This window comes from Brachycentrus maculatus, unplaced genomic scaffold (genome assembly GCF_059751285.1).
Source record: "Brachycentrus maculatus isolate JH-2025_06_01 unplaced genomic scaffold, ASM5975128v1 h1tg000226l, whole genome shotgun sequence".
NCBI lineage: Eukaryota > Metazoa > Arthropoda > Insecta > Trichoptera > Brachycentridae > Brachycentrus > Brachycentrus maculatus.
This window is the reverse complement of record NW_028280977.1, coordinates 935,698-955,427: the sequence shown is the minus strand read 5'-3', so window position 1 is coordinate 955,427 and position 19,730 is coordinate 935,698. Positions and strand designations below refer to the sequence as shown.

Below are 19,730 nucleotides of genomic sequence, written 5' to 3'. Positions count from 1 at the left end.
CTTGTGTGAATTTTATTTACTGACACTTTAAGTTGGCAAACATAGCGAAAAATTGTTTTATAGAAAATTCATTACCCCGGAAAAAAATGCTGCACTGAATATATGTATTCTGTTTGTATTTTTTGCAGTCAACTGAGCAAACTCTTATAATTTAAATGTGTATGAAAGTTAAGCATTACACACCTATATTTCAGTAATTTCTTAAATAATAATCAGCCACAAGGATCATATCAATTATTGATAAAAGTATTTTTTTATCCACTTAATACATTTATGTGTGCAAAGTATAATAAAATGATTAATCGAACTCCATATTTTTACTAAGCTTCCATTAAAAAAATACAAATGAATTGCAATTGTGTTTAATTTACTTACTGTGAAACTAACTAAATTTAACGAAAGGCAATAATAAAATTTCACTTGGCGATAGTATACAAATGTTGTCTACTCCTGATTTTGAGGTTAAGGGTCATACGCATGACATCTAGCGATCACAGATATAACCAAAATCTCAATATTTGCGCCATCTACACAATTTTCAAAAAAGATTTCACTTCTATTCAGATGATAGCGACATCTGTCAGAAGATTAATACAAACGGTTTGAGTATTAAGTCATGTTCGCGAAGTTACTCAGTGGTCGATTTAATTAAACACATATTTACCTCAATTTTCTAGTAAAAATATTTCATACAGAAAAACCTATCCTTCGTCATTACAATATTGGAAACTTTAGATGTTTTGTAAAAATATAAATCAATTATTTCTCCCCCCGTATCATTTAAAAATAGTTTACAAGTAACGTACCAACCTTCTTATGTTATCAATATCGATCTAGCATTGATAATTATAGTTTTGGACTTTTATTATAGATATAGTTATTTTTACAGCAAAAAAGAAGATTATATGTTTATTTAAAAAATACTTATACTTATGTAGTTTTTATTACGTTATAAAGAATCAGCTTTCATCGCCTGTCATAAATATTATTATTAACAAACTAAATAAAAATTGTAAAGTATGGATTGTTATTTTTTAATTTTTTAAACCATAACCCACATAACTAAAATTAATGTAGGTTAACGTTAAAATATCGTTAAAACCACGTTCAAAATGTCCATTTTTTGGGAATTGAACTTGGTCCCTTCAAACATCTCTAGAACGTGAACAATGCGTCGTTTCAGCCACGTTAAAAAATAACATTTTGGAACTGTCACTTCATCAATTTAATTGGACTACTGTTTCATTGTTTTTGCAAAAACAGATCTGGCTACGTGCATAGGTATTTATAAAATTCACAGAGAATCATCACAAAAATATTTTTTTATAATACAGTGTAAAATATAGGGTCCGCCATCTAAAGTTTTTTTTTTCAACTAGTGCTTATTTCGTGAATGGTAACACTTAGCTCATGTCTGATTTGACAGATAATTAGTTTTATCCTTCCGCTGAGCGAATATGGTTGTGTATACGCTTGAACAACTAAATAAATTCCATAGCAAGGGATCTCCCATAGAGGTTTTCCCATTAGTTATATTTTGAAAACAAATATCTTTCAACAACATTTAAGTGTGTCCAAATCCATGTTCACAAATCTGTGTTTCTCCACTTAGTTTTTTCCAATATGTATATAAAAAAATTGCATGGAGCCACGTGTGGCTCCTCGCGTAGCCTTCAAAATAATAATCGTATTTTTACGTTGCCTAAATATAATGGCTCATTCTACGAAAAACGTTCAATAAATTCTAGGATTAAGTACCAGACAAAATAAATAATCTCCAAATGAATTTAACAAAGAATTCTGCAACGCAGTTGCTACTCAATTCTTCGTTAAATAAACACAGCTTTGGAACAAAGACCGACTCTGGACAAGTTTTGGCACAGTTCCACAAACCATAGCATTAGCTCACCAGAACCCATTACTCAATATCGTACACAATACTGTATAAACCAACCCGTCTTTCGCGGGTCAGACCGACCGAATGTTTTGATTCGAAACACTGGGAATAGATATTAAAAATTCCTGCTCCATCGTCATTCAACATCTTGAAGTAATATTTTTGTGTCCCAAACATAACACTAATAATTTATGGCACAGTCTGCGAGATACTATTAAATTTGCTGAAATAATTAATGGCCTATTTTGATAAGCCGCCAGTTGTTGGAGACAAACTTGACAAATTCAATAAATGATTATAAATCTTTTCGAAATTAAAAATGCTGAAAACTAGGTAGTTTACTCTACCCTCTCTCTGTACAACAAAACTTTCAAACACTTTAATAAGTATATATATATATAAAATCACCTTCCCAATATTATTATATATATATATATATATATATATATATATATATATATATATATATATATATATATATATATATATATATAATAATATTGGGAAGGTGATTTTTTTTGTTTATACTTTGTGTTACTTCATTTTCCCTAAATACGGTCAATATGCATAAAAGTATGTAAAAATATGTTTATTTATATTTATATATATATATATATATATATATATATATATATATATATATATATATATATATATATATATATATATATATATATATATATATATAAACATATTTTTACATACTATTATGCATATTGACCGTATTTAGGGAAAATGAAGTAACACAAAGTATAAACAAAAAAAATCACTTTCCCAATATTGTGACTGTTTCATTGTACGTAAAAAGTTGTGGATCTTACATATATTTCATGAAGGCATCTGATAAATAAAAAAAACTCAACCATAAATGGAGCCGAAAACTCGTTTGTGAAAGAAAGTTTCAACTAGAAGATAAAGGCAACATCTGAAATTTGAGTAGTATGGTCATTGGTAGAGTGGCGAATGTTAGACGTGTATAAAGTGATAACTTAAACTAGCTTATGACAGATCAAAAGTCCTATCAACGTATAGACTTCCATATTCCTTTTCATTTATGTTGAGATATAAATATGTTCATTAATACTCGACTAATATATATATATATATATATATATATATATATATATATATATATATATATATATATATATATATATATATATATATATATATATATATATATATATATATATATATATATATATATATATATATATATATTGTAGTAATAATTAATACAACTCTCATTTTCCAATTCGTAATTAATAAATGGTGGGTATTAATAATATTCCCTCAGAGCTTAGACTATGAAAACCTTTGCATAATCTATGCTATACGTGATGTTTGTGTGTACTAAAAATAAATTATTTACACGAGGTAAGGTTCTATATATCCAAACAGTAATATCATTGACTATAAGCTTCTTAATTTGCGTTAGTCTGGGTGTTTGTGATGTATTTTTTTACATTTATTTCCCTATCCTTACTATTCTACGTGTAGACAATCCTCTAAATGTACAGGCTTTGCGTGTTATTCCTTTGAAAAAAACCCTAGACCCAAGAATCTGGAGCACAGGTTTGATCACATTTGACAATAAAGCATCATTAATTGCAGAAAGAGGTTAGATGATGAGGTGAGATTATTAATATCAGTCAATTTAATAAAACGTTATATTTAAAATATGTCTTTTTTTAAACTTCGTATTCTAACGCGTTAAAATTCCGTATCTTAACCGCATACTGGAATGAATATCGCTATAATTTGAAATAAATGTATTACGTGCTTAAACTTATCACTGACGAACTATTTATGACGCAAAACATATGCGCACCGATAAAATTATATGTATCTATTTTTAAATATAAATAATTTGAACTCTTGACTTGTACTGCTAAACAATAACATTGGTTGTTATCATAAAAGAAAATAGAAGAAAATAGTTTTTTAATAATTTATATTTCATTAAATTCTTCTTCCTATCCTCTGCTGTACCCAATGGTGCATAGGACACTGCATCGTTTCGACGTAGTAATAATATGATAGTTATTTAAGGCTTACCTAACAATCAGTCTTAACAATCAGTCCCACGCTTCAGATAGGAACACAGAATACTGTTAAGTGAAAACCTGTAATTGGAATTTTATTATATATTGTTATTTTTTTTGTAAATATTCAGTTGGTTTTCCAATAAATAAATAAATAAATATTCAAATTATTTTATTGAATAAAAGTTATTGATTTGAATTAGAACAAAGTAAATATGACTCTATTTTTTCAAAAATATTTTTAACCCGGCCACGTGTAGCTGTGTCTCAGTCTGGTTAAATGAAAAGTAATGAAAAAATATAGCACACATTTCTATTATGTTTTTCTCACAACGTTTATGGGTGTACAATATTTTTACTGCTGTCAAGAAACATTCTGTCTGCCATGAGAAATGTTTGGTATTGCGTCTGTTGCTGTTACGTTAACCAGATGTAGTATTAAATTAGTAGCCATTGCGGTAAAAAATGTTTAAATTTATATAAAAACAAACGTTTATTAAACCCGTCGCAGGTAAAACAAATAAACCTTTCGCAGGCATATAAAAACACGAGCGCATTTAAATTCAAAGTTGTGTTCTAAGTAATCAGCAAATAACTTCAGAACATTTAAGATTTAGAACAAACTAACACTTATATATTCATTTGTATAGATTTTTGAAATTATTATACTTTGATTCAGACTGAAAGAAATATATTTTCAAAATCGATTTCTGGAATAGTTCAGACTTTCAAAATCATTCCTTTAAAAGTACTGAAATTATTGTCAGTACCCGTAAATTAAAGTAACACAGTTTTAATAATTATCAATTTCGCAATCATTGAATATGTCGACAAAAACTGGTACCGATTAGATTTTTTTACCAAGAAAATTAATTATCTTTACCGCTGATCAAAAAAGTTTATTTATGTCTTGTATAAATTACCGAAACGCGCTTGATGAGACAATTATTAATCAATTAAAAATTATATTCTTATGAAAAAAATATGATTGAAATACGTTCATATCGCTCACTCCTTTCAAGAACGTCATAAATCAAAAATCGACAATTTTCAGTTGTGCATGTTTTCGGAATGCCCAGAAAATGTACCCAGCAGTATATCCCAAAAGTATATTCCAGCAAAAGAGGCATATTTTTAACTTAATATTTACCCGATACAGGGCAGAAAGTGTTGTTTTTGCATTTTGAAGAAAAGGAATTGTTTAATTATTTTTTAAAAAAACTAAATATTTTTCAAATGGAGACAAAACCTTCAGGTTTTACCTAAAATATCTGTTGCACAGTAAAAAGTTCAATAAGTGGCTTTATATTTATTTTTAATGTATTGTATTATATTTTTGAACTTTAAAAACGTTCTCCTCAAAAATCAAGTTTCTTGATTTATGACGTTCTTGAAAGGAGTGATCGATATATGAAAGATAAATAAATGTACATGTATTTATAAACTATTCAATGCCAGCCCTTGCCCCCTTAGAGTCCTCGTGTGAAGTTTTTCGGGCGCTGTATATAGGTCGCCCCATAAAGGTCGTCTAATTTCTACGTCAAATAATGGTTTTAATTTTTTTTTAAATTTTAGTAAGGGGAAATTTTTACTCAGAGCTTTCGTATTTTATACGATTCTAACCCGCTTAAAAGCCGGTACTGGAAAATAAATGCTGTAAGCCTAAAAGTGGCTAAATATTGTCTGTATATAAACAAAGATTATTATTATCATTTCATGTTTATAATCAAATATTTTTAATATTTTCATTATCAAAGAGTTTTTTTTATTGAAAGCACTCTGCTGAATGAATACGATAATTTAAAAACTTATATGATTTAAAAATATATAAACATTCATAATTTTAAATTAGAAAAATTAATAAAGCCGCCGTATTTGCAGTATCCACGGTATTTGCCAATCCACCACATTGCCAACGTCAATAAAAATATTTGATTAATTAATAATACCACAAATAATCTGTTTCACTACCTTCATTTCAATTTTAAATACAAACAATACTTTGTACATAGTTAAGTAGACACCAAATTGGAAAACTGGGGTGAAAAATTCAATTCACATCAGTTGCAAAGTAAATCTATGAAAGATTTATTTGCAATTTGTTGGTTTTTGACGTATTTTCTTCATTTTTCCCTTCGTCATCCTTATTTTCAAATGAGTGTTTGAAATTAGATTGTAACAAACTCTAAGCGCTTAATTTTTCACATAAAAATCTAAATACATATTTATAAATTACAAGTTTGCGTTCCCTTCAGTTAGATACAATACATATATATGTAGACGTTAATCTATATATTTAATACATGTATATCCACGTTTTATTAAAGTACGTTTATAATATCTTTTATATAACAAAAAGCTGATTATTCTTATTGATACTTTTCCATATTCATTTTATAATTAAATGAGTAATAAAAAGCCCAAAACAAAATATCAATTTCGAAATCCCGCGTAATAAAAATAAATTGATTTTTGGTTCACCCCCTTGAATACGACATCCAAAGTGGATAATCAATAAATAATAAAATTCACAAAATATAAGAAAAAGAAATATGCAATGTGCATATTTCTTTTTCTTATATTTTTTTATTCATTTTGGGTGATTTTGAAATAAACAGTTTCAAATATTCTTTAGGATTTATAGAAAAAAATCATCTACCCTTGTCACAATATCAACGTTGTATTATCCAATTCTTTGTCCTGATTATAATATATTTAGACAAGAGACAATTCAAGGAATATCGATGACCAAATTCGTGTTTTTTCTTTTGTCTTACTGCTTGGATGAACATTGCGTGATTTCAGGAGTATGTGAAATATCTTGGAAAGTATGACCTATTTTTATAATATATGGATTTATAATAATTCGTGAGGATGGCAGGTTTTCGCATAACGTGTGTTAACATAATACATCACAGTCATCCGTATAATTTATCTTGGAATGATAGATTTTCTACTTTTATTTATTTTTTAGTTCTCTATCCAGACGTAAATTATTACATAACAAACATATATCTACGTTACTGTATTATGTAAAACACACGTATATAATCACCTTGAAAATGAACATTATTTAATACTGTTTTTTTCAAAATTATAAATCAATATGTTTTGACCGATGAAAGCTTAATTAATAGGTTCTTTGAGCTTACAGCAATATTGGGGCATCAATATCAGCCACACGAAAAAAACCGTAATACGGGACCAAATGATAACACACATTATTCAGTAGTGTCACCTAGTAACGAAGTATTTACGAGCCAAGTGACAGCTGTTTCGCCCGTTGACGGGAACAGGAGAGAATATAATTAATTTTTAATTTAGCCGGGTTTCAATTCCTGGCGCCAGTGCGGAGCGCATTCCCAGTCGATGAGGTCCCAAACGTCGAAGGTTTTCTTCTGTGTGAAAAGCGATGAAACAAAGCTTTATAATTAGGCGTATCCCCATGCGTAGCATAGATTAATAAGACCTATTTATTCAAATGACATTTGTTTTCACACTAGCTGGAGCGATGTCCTAGTTGTACCGCATTAATTGCCGCTAACTCGGATGGGTAATTAATTATTTTTCTACACAATGTGCGCCTGACATGCTCGTCTGAAAAATAACTATGAAATGTGGGGAAAGGCGCCAAACATGTCTAACTCGGAATAAAGCGATGATAACATAAGTAAATAAGCTCTGCCTGTGTAGTGTAGCGGTCAACGCGTTTGGCTACCATGCTAAAGGTCCCAGGTTTGATTCCCAGGTGGGTCAAAATAAAACAAAAAAGTTGTTTTTATCTGAAATATTTATTTCATATTACCCTTGGCATCTGGGGCGCAGAGTTGATAATTTTTCTTAATGTATTTGCTGATTAAAATAACACTGCTTCTGCATGATGCAGTACCCTATGCATCATTGTATGCGGATAAGGTTTGGAAAGAAAAAAAAATGGATATACTCATAAATGTTAGATTTATTTAAAAGCAACGCAACATTTTGCCTCCTCGAAGGACACATTCACAGTATTAGTGTATAAGTTACACCTGCTAGTACGAGTATAAGTATGAAACTCCGAGTGTTCTATTCATTACTGCTGTTATTATTTTCCTATCTGCTATTATATTTACTACCTATTTCCTTTACTTTATAACTCTAAGTAATGTTCTTCACCCTTAATGAACTCTTATATTTTTGACATCATACAATTAAAAGTTGAATTAATACCGCATCGGTCCAGTGAAAAGTTATTGATATTTTCTGAATTTATTGCCACCACATTAAAATAAGCTTACTGTACAGCTAATTCAGTCATATTACACAATTCTGTACAATCCTCATTACTAGCAAATTCAGAGGCACCTTAGTATTACATTTTAATACACACACATTTCATTGAATATACAACATAATATACACGCAAGAAAATAATTTTACCGATGACAATGTCAACTCTTTTTTAGGTTAGACATGTCTATCTCTGATCCATACAAATATCATGTGCTATATTATTGAGGGAATCTTGTTTTGTATAAAACGCGGAAACAATAATTAATGAAGTGCTGAAATGGTATTTTTATTTGTTCAACATTTTTTTCTCGGGCGGATTCTTTGAGGTTATTGCTTTAAAATTGTTTTTTGAAAAACAGATGATAAGTTTACACCTAATATTTTTTATCTATTGTAGACAATGTATGGTATATTTAATTTCAATAAAAAAAACGTTTTTGTCATATAAAATCTAGTTAAATCAACAATTTTATGTTTGGCCTTGATTTGATCATTTATCGGTAGCAATATAATCGGAATCAGAAATGATTGAATAAGATGCAGCAGGTACCAAGATATTTATCAGGTGAATTTATGTTAGCAATAAAATTGAAATCTTAAACGACAACACGATGCCAGACGTTTTTATAATCATATGGAGCATTCGTTTGAACGACTTTATAAGGCAAGTGTTCAAAATAGTAAGGGTTTATTATTCCACTCACAATTATATACGGTATCGAACTACGTAACTTAATTTTATTTTTAAAGAAACTTTTTGAATGTTAAAAATGATCATTAAAAAACAAAGGAGATTCAAAAGAATAAGCTTTGTTTATTTTATTTTCAAAAGTTCATAATTCAAAAATATTTTAGAAAAATTCTTCATTCAACTTATATTTGAATAATCCTTTTTTTCGTATAAAAAAATCAAAATATACATTTATATTATTGCTATTGAATTCCAAATTATGTACCTTATTTGCGTAACTAAACTCTACTTCTGTCCGCCTCTGTAGTGTAATGGTCAGCACGCTCGGCTACCGTTCTGAAGGTCCCGGGTTCGATTCCCAAGGGGGGTAAAATAAATATAAGTAATTTTTTCACTAATATTTATTCGTATTACCTGAAGCGGAGGGCTGATCACCTTTCCTTCATGTGTAAAACGATTATGATAACACTGCGTTTATAAGACATAGTGCCCTATGCACCCTGGGGTCCGGATAAGGGTTTTATTATTATTATTATTTAACTCTACTTATCCAGCATTAACTAAAAGGGATCGTAAATGAAGTTTATTTCTTTTACCATATATATCAGGACTTATGTTTTGACAGTTCATGGTGGAACTGCATTTTATATTAAAAACAACAAGATTTTACATTTTTCTACTTTTTTTTTATTTGACTAGTGACCGGGTTTTGTCGTTACCAACATCATAGTGTTGGTGAAGGAGTTGAAATGAATGACATGCATTCAAGTTTTAAGTATATTTTCAAAGTGAGAAAATTTTTATTAAATAAAATTAATGCTAGCATGACATTTTTGAATGAAACCGTGGTAATAAATATGTGTTGGAATATACATAAATGATAAACATTAATTTTCTTGTGTGCTTTTTAAAATATAAAACATCGTGTTGAAATTCCGGGAAAAAAATAAATATTGCACATTAGTAGTGTCAGATACTAAACATTTTCATGCGTGTTGTGGTTTATAAATTGGAGTGGATATTAGAGACGAAAATAAGGGTGTAACAGTACACAGCGTAACCAAATATTAGATCGTTCATCAAACCATGAAAACACATTCTCTACCTATGTGTTTTTTATCGCCATACTTGTGCCACCTTACGTTCATTTCAGAAGGTTGAAAGTGACTGTTTTCCAGCAAGGTTTTTCTGCAAAAACCACACAACGTTAATTTTCAACACTAACGCTTTGAATAATGATGACCAGGGGATGAAATAAAAGAATATATATATATATATATATATATATATATATATATATATATATATATATATATATATATATATATATATATATATATATATATATATATATATATATGTATATATATATATATATATATATATATATATATATATAATATATATATATATATAATATATATATATATATATATATATATATATATATATATATATATATATATATATATACATATATATATATATAAATAACTCTCGCTGGTTTGAGTAAAATAATGAAAGTCGTAAAATAATGTAAATGGCAGTAATTTTAAATTCTACTTAATTTAAAATTATTACCTGTAAACGAAACAGTATTTTAGTACCAATATTTACTGAAATACTGTGTTATTGGTGAAATTTTATGATAAGGTATTGTGAAATTTTACAGCAATAGATCGACGAGAATTTGAATGCGTTTTAGATATGTGATTTTCTTCATTGTGTAATAAACCGATTTGATATCACGAACTATAATAAAGTATTTTAATACTTATTAACTATTTATAGTTAATAGAATCGCAACGCAGAATTAACATAATTATTTTACCCTAACACAACTTGTCTATGATATTTTTTTACACAATTAAAAAAAATAGATTACTGTCATTCAAATTTCATTATCTTTTATACTCGAAACCCCCAAAATTTTAACACATTTCAACATAAAATTACTATGTCTCTTTCAATAAGTAAAATAACCTCAAGGGACTCGTATCATACATTAGCAGTGAATATGTCACACAAGCTATCATGAGTACTGGTATATAACCAGGGTCATAGTTGCTGCTTTTCTCATTTTTCTACCTATTATTTCTCCTTATGTCCTTTCTAATATACAAGAAGTATTATCCTTTATCATATGCTTATTAACTTCAATAATAAATAATTATAATAGCCAATTTGTATAGCGCCATTTTCGTAAAAATCACTTCAAGGGCACTTTACAATTTAGGTATTTAACAATTTTACATTTTTACAATTAGATATTTGGATAAGTGAAAGGAAAAATTTGAAAAATCCTTCATTTGTATCCTCTCAAATGTGATTCACACCTTAATCCGAGAATCTGTAGAGCAGGAATGATCACTTTCCCTTGATGTAATTCGTGATCATGTTAACACCGTTCTATTACGTGTAGTGTCCTATGCGTCATCTGTTAGAAAATTCAAAATACATGTAAAAATAATACGATGAGATATCCGTAACGGGAAACTAACTAAGTAACCATCACGCCGCTTTTCCCGCAGGGGTGGGTAGAGAGAAGAATAGAACGCCACGCCACTCTGTCTTTGCAAACATTCTTCGCCTCTTCCACGTTCATGCATCTTCTCATACATACCCGCCGATTATTTCGACTCCTAACCTATAGGTTAGATACAGATATGTAACGGGAAAAGATTTCTAATAGGTTATTTCGTTTTAATAAAATATCTGATTTAATAGGGTCGATTGAAATTTTTAACGATTTAATAAGAAAAAATAGTAGAATAGTATTTTATCACAATAATCATAATTATGCAGAGATAAAAAAATACATTCATAGAAATTCAACCCACGCGAAATGGTCAATACCAATATGCAACGAATTGTTCCAAAGTTACGTAATATCTTCTAGTCTCTTGGCCAGAATGTGTTCGGACACATCGCATTGGATTATTGATTAAAATATTGATATAATATTTATTGTGTTTACAAGATTATTCTCGCGGAATGCACTGACGTAAACAATTATTATTATGAAAATATTATGATGCACATAAAGACTGGTACTATTGTTTAATTTATATCATCAAACCAAGATAGTACACATGTTTCTATAAATAAATATATATTTAAATATATAAATTAAACTACTAGTTAGGGTGATTTTTTGTTACTACTTAAAATAAACTGTTCTTTTTATTTAAAATCAGAAAGAATAATGGGCGTACTAATTTTGCTAAAAAAAACATATCTTTGAAAAGTCATTCTGATATGAAGTTCAATTCTCTAATTTTGTATCATTATTTGATGTAACGAATGCCATGCTATCTACTTGTACCGAGGTATTTTAATAATGATATTGCGTGTTTGCAAACAATATTGATCTCAATACTGTTCTATGTATAACTGAGTCATATAAACCTTTAAAAAATCCATAATGTTTGAAACTAACAAAAACACAAAATCGTTACAAATGTTTATATTTCAAAAAAATGTTCAATGAAAACATACGTTTAAATTTTATTTTATTATAAAAACATTAAAAAAATGCTCCGTACATTACTTCCTCATTATCTTAAACGTGCTGATGGAGCAGGTATTGCAAAATAATAGAAAAAAGGGGCATGAAAATTTGTCGTCACTCTTCAAACTAGTGTACTTACTACAAATGAGATAAATGTGTACAATTTTTACTGAATGGCGGCAGACTGTAGCGAGATTCTGAGTAGCGCTGTCGTGTCGGTCCTTGTATACAAGTACTCAGTACCAACGGTGGGGCTGGTATGGGACTAACTTGACGCGGGGTTGGAATACAGGCGTCCGCACATACCCGTCGCAAATTCTGCGCTCCCGGTAGCTTCCCATCAAAACTGGTTATCCCACGTGCCGTCCGACATTCGATCAAAACGCATTTCGATATTCGTGGAATGTGCTCTGTACTTTTGCCGGCATGAGTTCAAAAAGAGCGTCCAATCTGACATTACTGATAATAAGTCAGTATGATTTTTCGGTGATGTGCCAAACTCTGTGAAAAACGTAAACAACCCAAGTTTTTAATAATATTTTTATCACTCAATACATGGAGCGTTCGGTGTGACGTGCTAACGATTGATGTTACGAAATCACTTTGGGATCATTTTAGCGTACGAAAACTATTGTTCATTTACCACACTTAATTAGTTCGTATTGGTTCGCACGATATGCTATTTATAATACGGGTAAATTAAAATAATCGTGAATTCCTCGTCTTGGGAATTATTAATGGTTTTGTTTTAATTGAATTATCGTGTTATTATTTGTCGCTCGAGTGAGGTTGATATTACATGTCCTCAGTGAATTGATATAGAAGTGTCGCTGATACTGTCGCCGAAATAAAAGAGGAGTGGTTTAAAGAAAACAATTTAGAATCCATATAAGTTCAAAATGACGAGGGATGAGTTTGTGATGGACGAGTTAGAGCAGGAGCAGGCAGAGAAACAGGAACTGCTGATTGGAGATGGAGTACCTACAGCTAAGAAGCCTCAAAGTAAGTGAAAAAATAAATAAGCATAGAATCATATACCGAATCACGTAATCAGACTCATTCAGTTTCAATGTATGATAGAGATGAAACTCCATACAAAACCATCGAAAAATAAACAATTGTTATAATAAATAGTTGTACGAAAATCGTTTGAAGAAAAGAGGGGTCATAAGAAGCGCAGGCAGTATTCTGTTGTTGGTTATAAATATATAGTACATTGACTTACATTTTCTCATTTGTTATATTCTCTCATTTTTTATATTTTCTCATTTGTTCATTTTAAATATGCTTCTTACCTAATGATTTTCTCATTTATTTCTTTTAAGTATGCTTCTTATGCCTATTTATTATACCTGTTTATTGTTTTTATATTTTGACATGTATTAGTTTTGGTTATTTAAAAATAAATATTTTTTGTAACTTTATTATTTGTGTTCCAATCTTGTAAAACTTAATCCCATGTCCCAAAATGAGAAATAGAAATTACTTATCGGGAATATTATATAGATGTCTTATGTATGTAATATGTTTTGAAAAATATATAAATAAATAAATAACTGAATTCTTAAAATCAACTTAAAGATTTATTTTTAAACATAACTCAATTCTTTCAACGCATCATTTTCCTTTCACTTGTCGTCAGCTGACGACCTATTCATTGTCACTGTTGCGTGATGGCTGTCAATATTTAATGGAATGAGATATCAAACCTTATTTTTAAATAAAATATTGGTCAGTGGCCTAGAAAATAAAAATAAATGATAATTTAATAATGATCAAAGCAACGTATTTTTTTACTGTTTATGCACTTTTTAACCTTAAAATCTGGCAGACAACTGAAATATTAAAAAGAAAAGAAAACATATAACATATATAAGTCATTAACAAGACTGAAACACAAATTGGAAAGTTAAAAAAAGGTAAACAAAACTAATACAGGGCAAAATATAAAACACTAAAGTCAAGATGTATTAATGTATAAAATATTGTAATCTCAAACCAATACATAAAAAAGCACAAACAAAGAAAATATCAATTTGTCTTATAGGTATAATAAACTCGAAAATTCTTTTAAAATATTCGTCAAATTTAACGAATTGTCGTCACAGGTGGGTTCTGGATTTAAAAAAAGTAACGTCACACATTGATGAAAATTTAAAGAAGGCTAGTTTAGTCCGCCTCCATAGTGTAGTGGTTAGCGCGCTAGGCTACCATGCTGGAGGTCCCGGGTTCGATTCCTAAGAGGATCAAAATAAATATAAGTGATTTTTCAGTCTAATATTTATTTAATATAACCCTGGACTGGTACCTGAAGCGGAAGGCTGATCACCTTTCCTTCGTGTATTTAACGATCAAGATAACACTGCTTCTATACGATGCAGTACCCTATGCACCATTGGGGTGCAGATAAGGGTTAGAAGAAGAAGTTAAGTGCTTGATATCGGGCCAGGAGAATAAGCTAAAGCCGATAGTGCTACCACAGTGTGACCAATGTTGATAAAACCTGTGTGTGAACTTATTTTAGGTGCATGTTAAAAACCATACTATCTATGCATGGCATTCGAGATGAACATAATCGTCCGTAAATACATATAACCCATATTTACATTTCAACAAACAAAATGTAGTTTGAACCAGTTTCTCGCAAAAAGATGGATCGCATTATCATAACAGAAAGAGTGCATATATTATGGATGAAACTATTTTTGGAAATTCTTAATTTTCCGTCAATAATATAATATTCCGATTAACAGTAATTAATAGATTTTATTCAAACACCTTTAAATAAGTATTTTATTGTATATTTATAGCGTATTTACCTTATAATTCGTTTTTATTTTTTCATCATATCTGAATATTTAATATTTTAAAAAGTAGTGAAATTGTATTCCTTCTGTGGAAATTAGGTAACTATAAATAACGAACATAAAAGTTATCTAAAAACTCTGAAAAACAGTTATTCAGCGAATCAAAGATACAGGTAAACGTCTCAGAATCTAATATAATTTATATTTGAAGCACTAACTTTGTGATTTTCCATTTCATATATATTTTTTTAAATCACCATAAATTCATAGTTCTTTTAAAATAAAGTTACATTTTAAGTCCTAAAATCTTTTAAATTTTATTCTTGACTTCAAAAGGTAACGTGTCTCATTGTAAATTATATATTAAAAAAAAGATAAATTGGAATAGCCCCGAGAGGAATATTTTATAAAATTGGAATCAAATTGTAGTACAAAAGATGATCAAGTCATAGATTTCAGATACCTTAATAAAACCCTTACCGCACCCCAATGGTGCATAAAGCACTGCTTCATATAAACGCAGTGTTATCTTGATCGTTTACACATGAAGGAAAGGTGATCAGCCCTCCGCTTCAGGTACCAGTCCAGGGTAATAATATTGAATAAATATTACACTGAAAAAATCACTTATATTTATTTTACCCCCCTTGGGAATCGAACCCTCCAGAACGGTAGCCGAGCGTGCTGACCATTACACTACGGAGGCGTACCTTCAGATACCTTACCGACGCTTATTTGTAATATATCATTGGGCCATGTCGCATTTGATTGCACAAACAGTTTTCTTTCATTATAATTTTATAAATAAATATTATAAAATGTACCTTCGGCACGGGAAAACTCAGTGCGGACACATTATTACAATTTGTAATTATGCATGTAATAAAATAAATAAATGAATAATAAATCCTACTACTACTGACTTTTATCCGTACCCAATAATTTAAACGGCACTGCATCGAATTGATATAATGTCAATATATGAGGGCAAGGTGATCTATACTGCGCTTCAGGTGATATTGAATAAGTATAAGGGTGAAAAACAATATTTATTTTGACCTGGGAATCGAACCCGGGACCTCCTGAATGGTAGTCAAATGTCCAAACTAATACACTAGATAAAAGATGTATAATATATGCAACTTTGATATTATATTTAACAATCATGACCATGAATGCAATGCTATCTTTGTCAATGATAATAACGAATTAAATTAAATTTTAGAAAAATTTTATACTTGTTTTATTTATTTTATTTTATAATTGAAATATGAAAATAATGAAACATTAACTGAAGATGTTGAATAACGGTACAAGAAAATTTCACAATTTTCTATTATTAATTATTTTAATCAATAATCATTTTTGTCTCTTATTAATATTCTATCGTAAGCTCAATAAGTAAACAAAATATTTATAACAATGAAAAATACGGATTTTTATTCTGACCCACTCACATCACTATTGAACATTATTTTTATCTATTTCTTTGCAGTTACTCGAAAATTGGGAAACAGTTTCGAATATGTAACTAATTACAACACTATTGACATTGAAATACGCCATTGAATACTTTCTGTAAGAGAAAATAGTTAACTTGTTTTTCTCTCAACAGCGAACTACTCGTATATATATATAATTATTAAAAGTTTACACATGAATTCTACGAGCAAACTTCGATATAATGTGTACCTACACATTATACATTACAACATCGTATTGAGCAACGTGAGAGTGCTTCCAAGAATATTAATATTGATCTGAAAAATGCCAACGTACTGATATACTAATATAAGTAAGTACATATGTATCAGTGGCGGTACTTCCCTAGAAGCCCAAAAGCCCTAACAACTCCAAATAAAAATGACTAAATCTAGACCAAATGATTAAAAATACATAATTTATGTATGACTGTTTTTAAATTATCACGCTCTTATATGATTATTAAACACTATGCATGCCATTATATGGTGATGGTACTTATTGGTGATGGTTGATATCTGAGGAAGATATTTTACGATAGTGAACATTTTCATTATTTAAAGGTGATGGCTATACCTTACAAAAGTTACATGTATGCATATTTTTACAATGATTACAATACATTGTTTATATTTATAATACTTTCTGAGTGCTTACTATACTGGAAATGAGGAGGTGAAGAAATTATAGGTGCATCATATATTCACGAATGTGAAAAATAATGGGCTTGCCTTACTGGTAAACCCTAGGCACGCCACTGATATGTATATGCTATGTAGTATTCCAGTATTAGGAATTATTTATCTAGATTTAATGTATTTTTCTTACCGAGTACACGGAGCGAGAAAAACGGTTTAAAATTGTTAAATTATGTATAAGACCATGAACATTTCTGTAATTCTTTTCAAGTCGATGACATTTCGAAAATGTCATGAGCGAAGCGATACTTTTCCATGGTTTCTATAAATACAACCCTAACGTAATAATACCGTATAGGTCTTGGGGACCAATTGAATTTCACATCTGTTTATACATGTAAATTGTTTTGTATATATAAAATTATTTATCAAAACATAAAATAAGTAGTTTATTTACCTAGCAGCCAAAGGTAGAAAGGAATTAGTATATGGTTTTATATTAAATAATGAATTGTAATATGGTTTTACATTAAATAAAATGAATGATCAAATAAATTGATTTTGAAACAAAAATATGAATAAACGTATTTTACGAATAATACTTTTGTAGCAATTTGCAAAAGTAATTTGTATTATAAATAAGAGTAGGTACACAAAAGATTTTCAGTAGTTTTTGTTGAGTTTTGGATTTTTTAGTGTAAATTTTTTGTTTGTGTTTTATTTTTAAATTTCTATTATTATTTACTATCGTTTACTTGTCAATCTAAAATTAAAAGTATCATTTGTGTATTTCTTTATCGTCTAGTTTAAGAAAAATAAAGCTCAGAAATTAAAGGTTCGTGCTTAACTAATTATTATCGAAAGCTCATTTATATTATTAACATTGTAAATTAAAAATAAGGGAGTTAATTGTAAACTAAAAATAAGTAAAGAAAAAAAATCGTGTTTTATCACTCATTTTCAGCATTTACAAAGCTTACGGCCTATTATAGGCTGGTTTGAGTGATCATTTAAACGTGTGTAACTTTCAAAATTCTACCCATAATTGACAACCACATCACTAAAATCTTGGAAGTTTTATTTATGCTTCAATTAACACCTTTCATATGCTATTTCTCGGCATCATATATAGTTGAGTATAGTAAGTTTTAAAAATAAATAGTAATAATAAATATAACTTTCAAAATAACGAGTGCATTATTTAGAAGAAAAGTTTTTAATATTTTCCATCGCTTCATCTACTTTTTTGATATTTTTTAAACCCCTCTGAAATATTCCGAGGTATAATGAAAATGTAATTTCCAATATACCTCGTTGTGTGAGGGTAGTGATGAAATAAATTCGCTTAAACCGACGAACGCGTGTTAAGTGATTCATGACAGGGGATGAAATAGAACAAGTATTAATACCAAAATAGAATGTGACCTCATTGTATTGGTACTATGATGTTATTATTACAGAACACCTTTCAGGGTCATTGTATTACATATACAATCATAGTATGATACCAAGTTTTATAATTTTAACTAACAAACTAATTATCACACCGCTTCCCTATAAGGGTAGGCAGAGATAATAGAACGCCACCCCACTCTGTCATTGGAAACAATCTCCGCCTCTTCCACAATTATGCATATCCTTACACATACCCGCCGATTATTTTGACTCTTGACCTGCGCACATTAGTCTGAGAGATCGAATTTCAACTGCATTCAGTCTCTCATCTTTTCTTTTGTCATCTTCATGGTTCAATTCACGTTTGTTGTCGATCTTATAAATCAGTTCCTACTTCTCATTTTGAGGGTTGATACGAGTATATTTCAACATAAAAATAAAACACTCGTATACTACCACTTGTTATTTTTTTAAATCTTAACACGACCAGTTTCAAGAAGTACAAATATTCCCATCAACAGAGGAAAATATAAAATCTTTAGTGTCACCTTTTGATGCGAAGATATGCGTACTTCTCAAAACTAGCCGTGTTTACAGTGAAAACTCATAAGTATGCAAGTGTTTTATTTTTATAAATAAAACATTAGGTTTAAACGCAAAGTTGATGTCAAATCTATAAGTAATATTACACATTTCACATATCGCTCACTCCTTTCAACAACGTCATATATCAAAAATCGTAAATTTTCAGTTCTGCATGTTTTCGGAATGCCCTGAAAATGTACTTTAATCCCAGCAAAAGCGGCATATTTTTAACTTAATATTTACCCGCTACAGGGCAGAAAGTGTTGTTTTTGCATTTTGAAGAAAAAGTTTTGTTTAATAATTTTTTTAAATAAATGAAATATTTTTCAAATGGAGAAAATCAGGTTTAACCTAAAAAGATCTGTTGCACAGTAAAAAAGTTTAATAAGTGGCTTGATATTTATTTT

The 19,730-nt window shown here is 29.3% G+C and overlaps 1 protein-coding gene across 1 annotated transcript in view; it reads left to right on the top strand.

Annotated features, from left to right (window-relative positions):
• The first annotated feature begins 12,594 nt into the window (after positions 1 to 12,594).
• Positions 12,595 to 19,730, top strand: part of LOC148306786 (organic cation transporter protein-like) — a 69,636-nt gene continuing 62,500 nt past the window's right edge. The window contains exon 1 of the mRNA XM_088264383.1: positions 12,595 to 13,418. Coding sequence (XP_088120509.1) covers positions 13,316 to 13,418 — 103 coding nt within the window. The 5' untranslated portion in view covers positions 12,595 to 13,315. The remainder of the gene's footprint in view (positions 13,419 to 19,730) is intronic.